Here is a 15,562-nt window from a genome sequence, read left to right as displayed (position 1 = left end):
TCACGGCACATTATGTTAGCTAACCAATCAGAGCCCCTTGAGAATGGGCAACGTCGTAAATTGTATGGCAAATGTAAACACATCAATCAGATAAGGGTCACAATTAAAAGAATGTGTAAACGGACTGGCAAATAAACCAGATATAGGCAACAAATCCGAATTAGGCATCAATACCTGACAGCGTAAACATGACCAAGAAGTCCAATGACTGTGTTTTCATCAGCCAACTTCAGGAAGTGTAGGCATTTGTAAATAATATATAAATATATATATATATATATATATATATATATATATATATATATATATATATATATATATATAGTATTTATAATAATGATAATTAATTATGCAATGAAAATTATAAAAATTGAGGACAAATTTACGTTTTTGAGCCACACACTGTAGTGCCCTGACAAATGTGTGTGGGTTTGGGAAACATGTGGCAACCTGACTGAATTCCTTCTTTTCCACGTATCCACTCCTCCTATAAGAGGAAGAAAAAACATTGGAGAGAGCAAAACTCACAGAGAACGACCTTTTAACAAGGATACTTGAAATGGGGGTAAATGTAACAGCTTTAACTTCATTTATCTTTCATGTTTAGCATTTCTCTAGATCTATGGTCTAGTAATGTTTTAAGTCATAGAGCAAATTAAAGTTAAACCGTGGCAGTTTTGTTTAGTCTTGCCAAGCATGTCTTTTTGTAAAATCAACATACTAATAGACAGAACTCTAGTTTTAAAAGTATAAAACTAAACCTACATAAAACATGTAAACAGCATGTATAGCAAACCCAGCTCTGTGTTGTCTGTTTATACATGCTTTAGTCTTTGTGGGCTGAAAAACGGTTAGACATTGTGGACTTTTGCTCCAGTAGATCAGGTTTCAGCTGGCTTCTCAAAAAGGCTTTTTTTTTTTTCTTTTTCTCACTTCCAGATTTGTTGCCATGTTTGGGCAGAAGTACTCCAACTCCCCTGACAATGCACAGAAGCTGCAGTCTTGATGAACAGACTGTGTAAAACGACCATAGTCAGTCTGATGAAAACTTTCATCACAAGGTTAGTATTATATTAACTTCTTAAAAATCTATTTCTTAAAATTGTGAATTACTAAATAGAATCACAATTAATATGAGAATTGAACCCAGCTCAGAACTAACCTTTCTTTCGATTTATACAAATTTACCTGGATGATAACAGTAAATTATTGAGAATATAGTTTATTATTCCTCCTACAGTACATTTCTTCAACACAGAAAATCCTTCAACTGTAATATGATGCATAGGTCAATTATTATTTGTCTATTTCTTTGTAATGAGACAACACTTTAGAATGAAGGTTAAACCCTTCTATATCAAGAAGCTTGAGGTAGTTGTACTGTTAGACACATTTTCAATTCACCATTTACAGCGTCTGGTCCGCATTTACAAATATATTTACTAATGATTAGGCAGCACGGTGGCGCAGTGGGTAGCACGATCACCTCACGGCAAGAAGGTCATTGGTTCGAGCCCCGGCTGGGTCAGTTGGCATTTCTGTGTGGAGTTTGCATGTTCTCCCTGTGTTGTCGTGGGTTTCCTCTGGGTGTTCCTTTCCACCCACAGTCCAAAGACATGCGCTGTAGGTGAATTGAATAAACTAAACTGGCCGTAGTGTATGTGTGTGAATGTGAGACTTGGGTTGCAGATGGAAGGGCATCCGCTGCGTAAAACGTAAGCTGGATAAGTTGGTGGTTCATTACGCTGTGGCAACCCCTGATTAATAAAGGGATTAAGCTGAAAAGAAAAATGAATGAATGAATGAATGACTGAGTAAATGAATGAATTAATGAATTACTAATAATTATTGTCTTCTGTCTTTGCCATGATGACAGTAAATAATATTTTTCTGCTTATTTTGCAAGATACCAGTATTCAGCTTAAAGTGACATTTAAATTCTTAACTCGGTTAATTAAGATAACTAATTGAAGTAGACCAAAAGATCCTCAAAAGCTAGACATCATGCTGAGATCCAAAGAATTCAAAAACATATATAAAAATTTGAGATCTACCAGTCTGGGAAAAATTATAAAGCCATTTCTAAAGCTTTGGGACTGCAGTGAACTATAGTAAGAGCCATTATTTACAAATGGCAAAAACAACATGGAACAGTGGAGATCAGCAGTGTTTAAAAACGCGCTCAACAGCGCACTATTGTTTTTGGGAAATCGATATATAATTGAAGTATCGCAAACTCAATACTTTTGACAAGACTGAGTTTAGGTTTATGGAGGGTGTGCATTCCATTATGTGTGGCACAAAAGTAACACCGCATTTCTAAAAAAGAAAATCATACCATTATGATCTAGGTTGACTTGCTGCTTAATGACCTACATGAGTTCTGCTGTGTACCAACATATGCTGAAAGAGAATGTCCAGCCATCTGTTAGTGCCTCACGCTGAAGCAAACTTGGGTTCTGCAGCAGGAAAGTTATCCAAAATGACCAAAGCACAGCAGAAAAACTAAATTAAGACTATGGAGTGGCCTGGTCAAAATCCTGACCTGAATCCAATTGAGATGCTGTGGCATAAGCTTAAAAAGGTGGTCCATGCTTGAAAACCCTCCGAGGTGGCTAAACAACAGCAACACTGCAAAGATGAGTTGGCCAAATTTCCTCCACAGTGCTGTAACACAGTGTTTCTCAACTGGTGGGTCGCGGCACAAAAGTGGGTTGCGGGAACATTTTCAGTGGGTCGCGGAGTGTGTGGTCAAAAAAACAACAAAAGTTACATTTTTAACTTATTTTGTTTATACTGGAATTTTATTTTGAAATGCGCATGCGATAACCCTACTGTTTGACTTGTGAAATTTCATTTAATTATAGCAATAAATATGCACGATGTTAAGTATGGATTTACATATATTGACAACAAAAAAAGACATAAAGCCTCAGTGTGTCATATGTAGTGAGGTGCTCTCACAAGAGAGCATGAAACCTTCTAAACTAAAACGACATATAGAAACCAGACAACAATATGTTTAATTAACAGTTCAGTTTAGTTCATGGTAACCGAACCTTTCTTTACCTTAACCACTGTTTACAGAATTTGTCATTTTTACTTTGTAATATTTCTATAATTTGATACATTTTGTTAAATGACAGTAATAAAATACTGTTTAATATTAAGTCTTGGTGATTTTCTTATGATTTATGTCACTTCTTGTGTATGTTAACAAATAAATACAAATTCATTATAATTCCTAAATTTATATAATAGTTCCTAAAAATGTGGGTTATGGCTTGATGACCATGTCAAAATGTGGGTCCCCTGGTCAAACCAGTTGAGAACCCCTGCTGTAACAGACACATATTAAGTTACCGTGTGACAAAGGAGGTTGTCACTGGCCTGCGGCAGAACTGCATATAAACTTTTCCTCCACAAGCATCCATTAAACCACTGTACTCCATACTCACCAGCAGCACGACAACAGTGTGCACCCTGTCATCGGCTGATGGTGAGTATGAAGTACAGTGATTTAATGGATGCATGTGGATGAAGAGTTCATATGCAGTTCTGCCGCAGGCCAGTGACAACCTCCTTTGTCACATACTGAAAATACTTTACTGCTAAAGTTGACCTGACCAGTTATTAGTTTTAGGGGGCAAACACTTTTTCACAAAGGGCTATGTAGTTTTGCATTTTGTTTTCCCTTAATAATTTAAACACTGCATGATGTGTGTACTTGCGTTATTTTTGACTAATGTTTAAATTAGTCTGAAATAATAAAGTGTAATAAATATGCCAAAAATTAAGAAATCAGTAGGGGGCAAACACTTGTGACTTATACACAAATGACATATATGCATTCAATAATTTTTAATTTCATTACTATTATTTTCATTATTAACACAAGCATCATAATAATTACCATGTTTTATTTTCTTACAGTATCATAACCTCCTGATCAGAGGAGTCTTTGGTTCCAGTATGGAAACCCCAACACATTCTGGGGTAAGTAGCACCAAAAAGGCCAATATTTTTATATTTTTATCTTACTGCTATTTCATAGATATTAAATAATTAACATCCAGGCGTCTACTGTCAATGCTATCGTAACTTTAGTTGTTGATTTTCTTTCAGAAAAATCAAGGCAGGACAGCTGTTTCATCTAACCGTCCAATGGACACAAAGGACTGGAATAAAGAGCATGTGAGAGAATGGCTACTTGAGATAAATGTGAACAGAGAAGAGGCAGAATTGTTGTATAGTCAGGGAGTTAATGGAGCTGATCTTCTTCATTTGGAGAAGACCTATCTTATAGTGCAACAAATGAAATCAGATGCAGTAGAAATGATTATTCAGCACATTAATCTTTTGAACCCAAAGACTCAACAGCTGAACAAAACGGTGAGGTGGCCAAGCATGAAGCCCTACCCCTTCAAAAGACATGATGCCGCTTACAGGTACATTGAAAAAAGCATTCTAGATGTGACAGAAACCGGTCCTAAAGACCTCATTCAGCCCTGTCATGAATTCAAAGGCTTCACCAACACAACAGAGGAGAAGAGAATGAAGAAATTCACTGATGAGGTGATTCGATTTGCAGCAGCTTGTATGAACAGCCGCACTAATGGCACCATTCACTTCGGAGTTTCAGACGATCCACACGGACAAATTTTGGGTGTGGACATCCCAAAAACAGATGAGTTTGATGATCGACGCAAATATGCAATTGTAAGACATTTCAATCCAGATAAAGTTCAGATAGCAAAGATGTGCATTAAACCTCCTCGATTTGTTGAAGTTCTCAAAGCAGACATGACACCCTCTGGAAAATATGTTATTGAGGTGGACATAGAGCCGTCATCTATAATCTGTGAAGGCCATCGCTTTCACACTAACAATGTGAAGATAAATGAAGATGAGATGCAACAGCCCACAGCTGGAGAGAAGAAGAAGAAGAATAAAGGTGACAAGTCTTTCTACATAAGAGACGGAAGCAGCAGCAGGAACCTCATTACAGCTAAACCCTCAAAGGAGTTTGAGAAATATATCACAGACATGTCAGAGAAGGACAGCTGGAGGAAAGATGCTGAAGAAAAGCATCTCTCTGTTGTCAAAACGTATGCACAGGGCTCTGAACTCAGACATTTGATAACAGGAGGGGCTACATCTATGGACATATCAAACTTTACATCATACATTGTGGTGGCCAACAAGTCTCATCCTGTTCAGCTGGAAAGCATGGACTTCCTTCTTCCTATGAATCTATTGGGTGTTTTGGACTTTGATCCACAATCCGCTGAGAATGGCTTGAGGAAGCTTTTTCAAGAGAGAAAGGGGCATCATGTTTTACCGGCTACAGGTACACTTGAAGACACTGCAGGCAGCTTAAAGCTGGCTAAATCCAGAAGCTGGGTTTTCTGTAATGGAGGAATTAATGGCGAAACCCAGTCTGATGATGATAATTGGATGACAGAGAAAGGATTCTTAGTGGAAAATAAAGTTTCTTCCCTGTGCCAACAAGAGATACCTCACAAGTTTCTTGTCGTTTTCTTGCTATTAAGTCAAGTTAAAGATGGGAAAGACATTTTGCTGGAGACCTTTAATATGTTTTTACAGAAGCTTGGAGGACAAAACCAAATCTTATGCATCTGTGACAATGAAGCAACATACAACTACTGGAGGGATCTCATTAGGGGCCGATATAACGTCGACATCTTAAAATGCATTTACGACCTGAGCTTTGCTGAAGTCAATGGCACTGTGCTCAGCCTGTGGTCTAAAGACCGCAAAATAAAACGGTTTCTGCCTTGTGGTGGCGGCAGCAATGTTGTGCTCTATAAGATAACAGAGGAACGCTTAAGTTTGCTGAGTATTCTTTGTGTGAACCAGTGTGAAGGAGAAAATGAGGATCAAAAACTACATGAGGAGAACTTTTACAAGGGAGGAGAGGCAACTTGGTGGAACTTCTACTACTCAGAACAGCGTCAGAGACAGAACAAGCCAGTTTCAGTCATTAAACGGGACAAGTTTGACCACATAGTCAATACTCTTATTCCGAAGATGCTGAATGAGAAAAGAGCTTGTGCGTGTATCAACATCTTCCATATGGAAGGCTGTGGTGGCACTACACTGGCCATGCATGTTCTGTGGACACTCAGGGATGAGTTTCGTTGTGCGGTGCTGCAGGACTCAACAGATGATTACACAGCAGAAGCAGCTAAACAGATAGTACAATTACTAACATATAAGGCAAAAGGGAAAGCTACACGACTTCCTGTATTGCTCAAGACAGAGTTTCAACACTATGGGAATGTACAAAGACTTCAAGATCAAATTGAGAAGGAATGTTTAAACCAGGATGTTTTTTCAAGAAGTCCACAAGTCATTATTGTCAACTGCATCAGAGTGGATGCCTGTAGACACATTGAAGATGCTGGCAATGCAGTTTTCATTCCACAGTACTTGTCTGAAAGGGAACGAAAACTATCTGAAGAAAAGCTGAAGGAGTTGAAGGAGACCAACTCTGAAACAGTTTACTCGAACATGTTCATGACCCAATTTTCATTGAAATGTATTCAGGATGTTGTGAAAGAGACACTGAAGGGCTTCAACTTTAAACACAAGCATGCTCAGCTTTTTGCTATTCTTGTCCTCTTGAACATCTACCGGAGAAACGCAGTGCTGTCAGTCTCTACATGTCAAGAGGTTCTTGGTTTGCCAACAAAAGCTAAGGTTGAAGATGGATTTGAGGTGTTTTCCACTCTTTTGAAAAGATGCACAGTTTTTTGCGAAGTTCCCATTGTAGGCATGACGGTAATTCACTCATGTATAGCTGAGCAATGTTTAAAGGAGCTTTCAGATACTTATGGAGTGAGTAAGGCAGAAATTGCTAACCTTCTTCTCACAACTAACTCCTTTTATGACAGCAGTCCAGGCCAAGAAAAACTACTGCAGGATGTTCACATCATCTTTGTGAGGAGGCAACATTCAGCCACAGATAAAGATGTCTTATTTTCACCTCTTATCCAAGATATCATGAAAGAAACCCCAGGGATGGAAGAGACTGTTCTTCTCAATGTAGCGGAGCTTCTCAAAAATGATGCAATGATGTTTCAGCTCCTTGCCAGGTATTACATTAAAAAACAGGACTTTACCAAGGCCATGGACTGGGCAAAGAAGGCCAAAGAACACTCAATGGGCAATTCATATCTATGTGATACAGTACCTCAGGTACTTATGTGTGAGCTTGAGTATGCTTTTGATGAAGACAAAGACGATCCCATCAAGCAAGACAGTCTCGATAGGCTTCTGACACTGGCTGAGTCTGCTACTGAAGCTTGCAAAGAAACACAGAAAACTGCAATAAAAGAAGCCGAAGCTCGACTAGAAAGCGAAGATGATTCTGAAACCTACAACACTGCAGGCCATCTCAGTCACCTTCAAACTGCAGGTACAGTTATAAAAATCCTGCAAAAGATGCCGCTATTTAACTTAAAAGACACTCGCAACAACTGCCTCAGTCAAGTCCTCATGAGTAAAATTACTATTGAAGATTTGCTCAGCAAGAATCCCAGACTTAAGCCGTACTACCCGGTATTGCTAAAGCATAAGAGATATCTTCTTCAACTAAAAGAGAGGATGAAGGAAAATTTTATCTTTCTTAACAATTTTCTTGTCAATTTAGTTCCATTTTTTGCTGAGAAAGACAAACAAAAAGAACTGACAATGCACAGGATGTCCAAGTACTTTCAACAGTACACTGACCTCTTTTGTGACATTAATTGGGGTGAGCTGATCAATAACAAGCACGTAAATAGCATGGCTAAAATTGAGCAGACACGCCAATGTCTGGAGAAGAACAAGGGAGATTCCTACACAGGTCTTCTGGAGCAATTATATCAGGACAACTCTGCATCAACTCTTGAAGAGATCATCCAGCAGTATCGTTTCATTGCTAGATTACAAAGGGATCAACCCTTGATGGACACAGTCAACTTTATATATGCCAATGTAATTCTGGCCAACATCAAACCTGAATCTCAGTTCATCATGCCTTACCCACACCTTTGTGAATTACTACCTCATATAAACATACAACCCGCATCTTTCAGTGAGATCCTGCCATTGCACTACATCACAATTTTATTGTTATGGGAAGAGGGGAATGTTGCATTGCCAGCAATTGTGTCACAAATGAAGGCATCATATTTCACTGAACTGAATCCTGTGTCTAATGGAAAAAAAGCAGCAGTCCACTTTTACCTAGGGAAATATGAGGGTTATGCTGGCCTGATATCCCAGAGAGATATTAACTGCTGTTTAGCACCAGGGCAGGACATCGCAACTCAGTGGGATGATGAAAGTATATGGAACAAAGTGAGAGACAGTGAAAAACTTCTCAGAGTTTCTGGTGAAATTCGGGATGGCTTTATCAGTGTTGCTGGCATCATGGTTGATCCGATGTTCAGAAGCCAGATATATAAAGAATCTGGCACGAATGTGAATTGCTTCATCGGCTTCTCAATGAATGGACCAGTCGCACTTGACATTGACTTTGAGTAAAAAGACTCAAAAGCTTGATCTCACAGGGATACAGAACACAAATGGGAAACGTTTTTGATTTCCAATATAAAGTCCTGTAGCTGTTCTCATTTTTAGTTTGCTTCTTCGTCATATCTGACACACAACAGCTAATATAAATCATCGATCACTGGTGTTCATGTTTTTAAACTTAGTTTGTAATGTGAATTTCCTAAAAACAGGACAGTGGCCGCAAATATATAGACTTCCAGAGAGAGCCTGCATGAACAAATGCTGTATTTCACTGAAACTGGGATTTCTTATGTTTCTTTACTTGCATTGATGATTGTATTTTACCAATAAATTGATAGTTCATTTACTCATTTGTCATATATGTTCATTATTATTTGTTTACTTTTATTATCAAAGAAAAGTCTATAAAGATAGAGCCTGTTTAAGTCTCAAACTGTATTCCTGGAGGGCCGCAGCTCTCAAACACAGCTGATGAAACTAATCAAGATGTTCAAGACTACAAGGGACTTTCAATTAGGTGTGAGTTGGAGGTGGTTGGAGATAAACTGTGCAGAGTTGCGGCCCACCAGAAATTGTTTGCCTGTAATAAACCCTGCATTTGGATCCCCACCTCCCTTGTCAGCATCCACTTCACATTACAATGTTAAACTATAATTAATAAACACTGTACATTCTAGTATATATAATAAAGAATAGTTCACTCAAAAATGAAAATGTACTCACTTATATAGTCATTCTAACGTGCTTATAAACGTTTATGAGATTCTTTCTTCTGTTGAACACAAAATAGGATATTTTGAAGGAAGCGCAAAACCTGTAACCATTGACATAGTAGTAGTAAAAACAAATACAATAGAAGTAAATGGTTACATGTTTTAATCATTTTTCAAAATATTGTTTTGTGTTTAACAGAAGAAACAGGTTTGGAAGAAGTGAAGGATGAGTAAATGATGGCAGAATTTACATTTTACTGTCCCTTTAACTAACATTAATGAAACTCCATTGTAATGTATGGCCTATATACATTAGGACAGTGGTTCTCAAACTGTGGTACGTGTACCACTAGTGGTATGCAGGCTTCCTTCTAGTGGTACGCGGAGGAATGAAATATGTCATGCAAATGCTACACACATTTCAAAATTTACAAAAAATGATATATATAATACGACATGTATGACATGTAGCCTATATTTCTGAGATAATCTGCTACGTTTTTTTACTGTGCAGAGTTGTAGCTGCTTTACTGGGCCTACTACGCGACTGTATTTCAATACTGGTCATTTTTGGTGGTACTTGGAGAGACGATTTATTTCTGAGGTGGTACTTGATGAAAAAAGTTTGAGAACCACTGCATTAGGACATCTCAACTTTATAATTCAGTTTAACAAAAATATTAGAGTAAATAATGCCTCATTATTTAAAGTAGACAGCTAAGTTAGACTACTTATTGGGTCAAAATGCTATTAAAACCCATTTAAGTAAGTCTTTGCTACACGAGTAAATCTCTGAGCTGCTTTACTAATTAAAACCGCTAATTATTGTATTGTACTAAACAATAGTGCATTTTCTATAACAGTGAAGGTCATGAAGATATCCAAAGACAGATATTACGATCCGTCATTAAAAATCTAATTCGTCTTTGACAATTTATTCTAGTATGTTGACTTTATTTCCTAATTAATTCAATGCTATTTGCTTTTGTAAATTTTCACATTCGAAACTAAATTATTATTTGGACTTTTATTTTGTAATCGAACAATCGTGCTTTTATTTTGCAATCACCAGAGGCGTCTGAATCAAGGACCTCCACACAGGCATCTGATGATACTGCCGGCTGACACTATTCATTTGATAAAATAAACACAGCAGTGTTTTGTCTCCGCATACAGGCTCGGATGCAGCCGAGGATGTTGGTTTTAATTATAGTCAGCCTAATCTGACGAATGTCTGTGGTGTTTAAGGGGGAAATGTGTGGATTTATGGAGTCAGAGCTTTAAATGAGGATCATGGCGTTTCCGGAGGGAGAATCACTCGAGTCCTGGCTCAGTACGTGCACTGTTATAATTTGCATTTCATGATACATTGAAATAACATTACAGTGTTATGTTTACGTCGCATGCATCAATTCCGACCCGTCTGACTGGTTTGTTCTGCTTTTTCAGCGTTGTTTTAAATCATACTATAACGAAGGTTCGCTCATGAAAATGTATTACCTCATATTGACGTTGCCTGGTAACCTTCTCGGGGCGTCCAATCAGGATGCATAAAGAATATCAAGCGAAGCCTTCAGCATAGTGGGATCTGTTAAATCGCCAGCGCCCACTTGCAAGCGTCTGCCTTCCAGCCAATCGGATATAGGCAGTATACGAACGCCACGCCTCCTGATTACTATTCACAAGCCAAGCCTTCTCTGTAGTATGCTTTATAAAATCAGAGATTGATAGATCTAGCGATGCGCTGCGTTGAGATTAAAGTTCAAAGTCTGTGTTTATCTTCATGTATGATAAGTTTACCCAACGAATTTACAGCAGGGATTATTAATAAATGACTAAATAAAATTTTTTACCGATTTAATTTAATGTGTCAAATTGAACACTATTATAATACAAATAAATGATTTCAGACATGCTCTCTACATCTAAGTTTTAGTAATTTATAGTAAATACTGTATTTTTGAATCATACTAAAGTGGATTGTATTCAACATATTGCAGTATTTACAACACTTTGTTGATGAATGCTCTAGCATACTGCACTATATTCACTATAGTATAGTACGCTAGTGTTATACAATACTGTGGTATACTTTAGTTTTTACTACAGTAAACTGTGGTGTTTTCTAGTATAATATATCTTATAGTTGTGAAAAACTAAACTGTTGTTTTGCCATAGCAACAATAGAATCATCACAACAGATTAATTGATTTGTCATAGCAACGATATAATCACCACAGCAGATCAATTTCTACAATTGTTATTTTGCCATAGCAACAATAGAATAATCACAACAGATTCATTTCTACAGTTGTTGTGTTACCATAGCAACAGTAGTAGCACCACAATAGAATGATTACTATAGTTGTTGTTTTGCCATAACAACAAAAGAATCACCACAAAAGATTAATTTCTACAGTTGTATTACCATGGCTACAATAGAATCACTACAACAGATTAACTGCTACAGTTGTTGTTGTTTTACCATAGCAACAACATATTCACCACTACAGATTAATTTCTACAGTTGTTGTTTTGCCATAGCAACAATAGAATCACCACAACAGATTCATTGATTTGTTGTAGCAACAATAGAATCATCACAGCAGATTAATTTCTACAGTTGTTGTGTTACCATAGCAACTGTAGTAGCACCACAATATAATTATTACTATATTTGTTGTTTTGCCATAACAAAAGTATCACCACAACAGATTAACTGCTACAGTTGTTGTTTTGCTATAGCAACAATAGAATCAATACAACAGTTTAATTTTTACAGTTGTTGTTTTACCATAGCAACAGTAGTATAACCACAATGGATGAATTACTACAGTTGATGTTTTGCCTTAGCAACAGTAGTATTACCACAATAGATGAATTACTACAGTTGATGTTTTGCCATAACAACAAAAGAATCACCACAACAGATTGTTTTGCCATAGCAACTATAGAATCACCAAAAACATCAATTTCAACAGTTGTTGTGTTACCATGGCTACAATAGAATCACTACAACAGATTAACTGCTACAGTTGTTGTGTTACCATGGCTACAATAGAATCACCACAACAGATTAACTGCTACAGTTGCTGTTATGCCATAGCAACAATGGAATCAATACAACAGTTTAATTTCTACAGTTGTTGTTTTACCATAGCAACAGTAGTATCACCACAATATATTAATTACTATAGTTTTTGTTTTGTCATAACAACAAAATAATCACCACAACAGATTAAATGTTTTGCCATAGCAACAACAGAATCTCAACACCAGATTAATTTCTACAGTTGTATTACCATGGCTAAAATAGAATCAATACAACTGTTTAATTTTTACAGTTGTTGTGTTACCATAGCAACAATAGCATCATCACAATAGATTAATTTCTACAGTTGTTGTTTTGCCATAACAACAAAAGAATCACCAAAGCAGATTAATTGTTTTGCCATAGCAACAACAGAATCTCCACAAAAGTTTAATTTCTACAGTTGTTGTGTTACCATAGCAACAGTAGTATCACCACAATAGATTAATTATTACAGTTGTTGTTTTGCCATAACAACAAAAGAATCAACAGATTAATAGTTTTGCCATAGCAACTATAGAATCACCAAAAACATGAATTTCAACAGTTGTTGTGTTACCATGGCTACAACAGAATCACTACAACAGATTAACTGCTACAGTTGTTGTGTTACCATAGCAACATCAAAATCACCACAACAGATTAATTTATACAGTTGTTGCTTTGCCATAGCTACAATAGATTCACTACAACAGATTAATTCAAGTATTTCACTATAGTTCGGTATTACCTATAGTATTTTTTTCAAATGGACCCATGTGCATACCACGCATATACAATAGTGCAGGATTTATTATGGATCTGTATATTATTACACACATCCTGGAATTTTACTTTATTTCTGCCATATTGTCATTATTGCTGAGTGTAATATTGATATGCGTCTCTGTGATTGGCCCTCGCACTACTGTGCCAGTGTATCGCAGACACAGAGCTCAACGGGGCCGATTGTTTGGCCCTCACGACTGTGTTTGTCCTCCACAGACAAAGCCACACACCCAACCAACAGGCAGGAGGACTGGGAATATATAATCGGGTTCTGTGACCAGATCAATAAGGAGCTGGAAGGGTGAGCATTCATAATTTAACTACTACACAAGACTCCAGATTCTCCTCTGACTGTGTGTTTGTAGTCCTCAGATAGCTGTGAGGCTCCTGGTTCACAAGTTCTGCGCTCAAGAATGGGAAGCCCTTCAGGCGCTGACGGTGAGGGGTGTTTTAAAGAAACACTTCACTTTTTTCTTTGATAAAATATGCTTATGGTACAGCTCCCCTAGAGCTAAATGTTTCACCATTTTTGAATCCATTCAGCCGATCTCAGATCTGGCGTGAACACTCTTAGATTAGCTTAGTATAATTAATTGAATAGGATTAGACCATTAGCATTTTGATCAGATATAATTTTTTCTATATAAATCTAAAATAAGAAAACTTGCAATTCTCTGTCGATATGGCCAGGAACTGTACTCATTTTGGCGTACTATTCAAGGGACTTTGCTGTTGTACCATGATTATAGTAGAGCATTTATATTACACTGTGCCTGAAAATCAATTCTAATCTGTTTAACCAATGTCAGCATCTGCTTGCTTGAGGAGCTCTTTTTGTAACCATGGTCACATCTGTGAGAGATGATTCAGTAAACATATTTACTATAGTATTTGTTTACTGTGTAATATTGTAACAAAACACTCAAAAGACGTTTAGGGACTGAAGACACCAAGAGATGAAGTGTTTCATGGTGTCCCATTCTTCCTGCAAACCTTCGGGTTCTTCGTTGTCACATTTTGTGCTTCAAAGTGCACCTCAGATTCTCTATTGGAGACAGGTCGGGACTATAGGCAGGCCAGTCAAGTACCTGTATCCCCTCCTCCACAGCCAGGACTTTATAATGTGTGCAGAATGTGCTTTTGCTTTGTCTTGTTTGAATATGCATGGGCCTGGAAAAGAGGGCAGCATGTTGTGCTCCAAAATATTTTCAGCATTAATGGTGCATCACAGAAGTGCAAGTTCTGGCTTTTGGACTTGTTGCTAGTAACAGTCTGGATGATCCTTTTATTCTTTGTTCTGGAGCACACAGTGTCCATTTCTCCTAAAATAATACCTGAAAAACTGATTCATATGACCACAGTACATGTCTGTGTGATGGTCCATTCCAAATGCATCCCAGCCAAGAGAAGTCAACGGCACTTCTGGACACTGTTAACATAGGGCTTCCTTTTGGCACAGTACAGTTTAAACTGTCATTTGTGGATGTAACTGCGTATTGTGGTACTTGACAAAGGTTTGCCGCAGTAATCTTGAGCCCATGTGGTGATATGGCTAATAGATGAATGAGGATTCTTGATGCAGCGCCAGAGATCACGGTAGTTCAGCTTAGACTGATTCATTGATTTATGCTAAGCTAAAGGTGTTCACGCCAGTTCAGGAGGTTGTCTGAATATATTAAAAGATGGCAAAACTCAACTGTTTAACTCTAGGAGAGCTGTAAAATGAGCATATTTCCAAGTGGAGTGTTTCTTTAATGCTCGTCCAGCATCACAGCTTTACTATGAGTTTCTGCACAGATGACATGATGTGTGTGTGTGTATGTGTGTCTGCAGGTCCTGGAGGCCTGTATGAAGAACTGCGGGCGAAGATTTCACAAAGAAATAGCCAGATATAGATTTTTAAATGAGCTGATTAAAGTGGTTTCACCTATGGTAAGTGGTTTTCCTGTTATACATAGTTTTTTTTTAATTATGTCTGGTAACACTTTTATTGAAGAGAGTTTTCATAACACTATCATGACACCTTTGATGACACGCTATGAATGCAAAGGAGATTTTATGCATGCGTCTGACTTATTAAGTGTCATTTTAAATGGAAAGGTGACATTGTTTGTCATGAATCTGTCATAAATCTGTCATAAACATGATCACCATGAGGCCTTTATAATCTTCATGAATATTTTTCTGATCACTTTTTTTCTGTGTAACATACTGAGTTTGTAATTAAAATTACCCGTTAAAGGAGTCTGTACTCTGTCAGGTAATTTTACAATGTGTCATTAATATTTAAGGGCATTTTAATACAAAAAAAAATTTAACAAAAATATATGAATGATTCTGAAATATAATTCTAATACCAATTACAATGGCTTCATTAGTAAATCTAAATCATGTTTATGGCAGATTTATGACAAGTTATGTTGTCTTAATAACATGAAGTTGTCAT

General features: G+C 37.2%; 3 protein-coding genes across 5 annotated transcripts in view; 2 read left to right on the top strand and 1 right to left on the bottom strand.

Moving 5' to 3' along the window:
* The window catches only part of LOC141381111 (zinc-binding protein A33-like), a 397,850-nt gene that overhangs the window by 164,930 nt on the left and 217,358 nt on the right, over window positions 1–15,562 (bottom strand). The gene's annotated exons all lie outside the window — the stretch shown is intronic.
* Window positions 494–8,890, top strand: LOC101882642 (sterile alpha motif domain-containing protein 9). The gene is made up of 4 exons (XM_073943935.1): window positions 494–565; window positions 940–1,061; window positions 3,934–3,996; window positions 4,126–8,890. Exons 3-4 carry the CDS (start codon window positions 3,973–3,975, stop codon window positions 8,551–8,553), a joined length of 4,452 nt encoding a protein of 1,483 aa, XP_073800036.1. The 5' UTR covers window positions 494–565; window positions 940–1,061; window positions 3,934–3,972; the 3' UTR covers window positions 8,554–8,890.
* The window catches only part of gga3b (golgi associated, gamma adaptin ear containing, ARF binding protein 3b), a 28,708-nt gene continuing 23,476 nt past the window's right edge, over window positions 10,331–15,562 (top strand). For 2 of the 3 annotated variants that reach the window (XM_073943936.1, XM_009299108.5), the window contains exons 1-4: window positions 10,331–10,590; window positions 13,333–13,417; window positions 13,482–13,554; window positions 14,950–15,048. In XM_073943936.1, the coding sequence (XP_073800037.1) occupies window positions 10,542–10,590; window positions 13,333–13,417; window positions 13,482–13,554; window positions 14,950–15,048 (306 nt within the window). In that variant the 5' untranslated portion in view covers window positions 10,331–10,541. The remainder of the gene's footprint in view (window positions 10,591–13,332; window positions 13,418–13,481; window positions 13,555–14,949; window positions 15,049–15,562) is intronic. The other variant, XM_073943937.1, reaches the window with a different exon arrangement.

The sequence above is a fragment of the Danio rerio genome, chromosome 3 (assembly GCF_049306965.1).
Source record: "Danio rerio strain Tuebingen ecotype United States chromosome 3, GRCz12tu, whole genome shotgun sequence".
NCBI lineage: Eukaryota > Metazoa > Chordata > Actinopteri > Cypriniformes > Danionidae > Danio > Danio rerio.
This window is presented reverse-complemented; position numbering and strand designations above follow the sequence as displayed.

Excerpts from the sequence above, each read along its gene's own strand:
- LOC101882642 (XM_073943935.1), top strand. The coding sequence starts at position 3,973 with ATGGAAACCCCAACACATTCTGGG. Across the intron at positions 3,997-4,125 it reads AAACCCCAACACATTCTGGG|AAAAATCAAGGCAGGACAGC; the intron begins GTAAGTAGCACC and ends ATTTTCTTTCAG.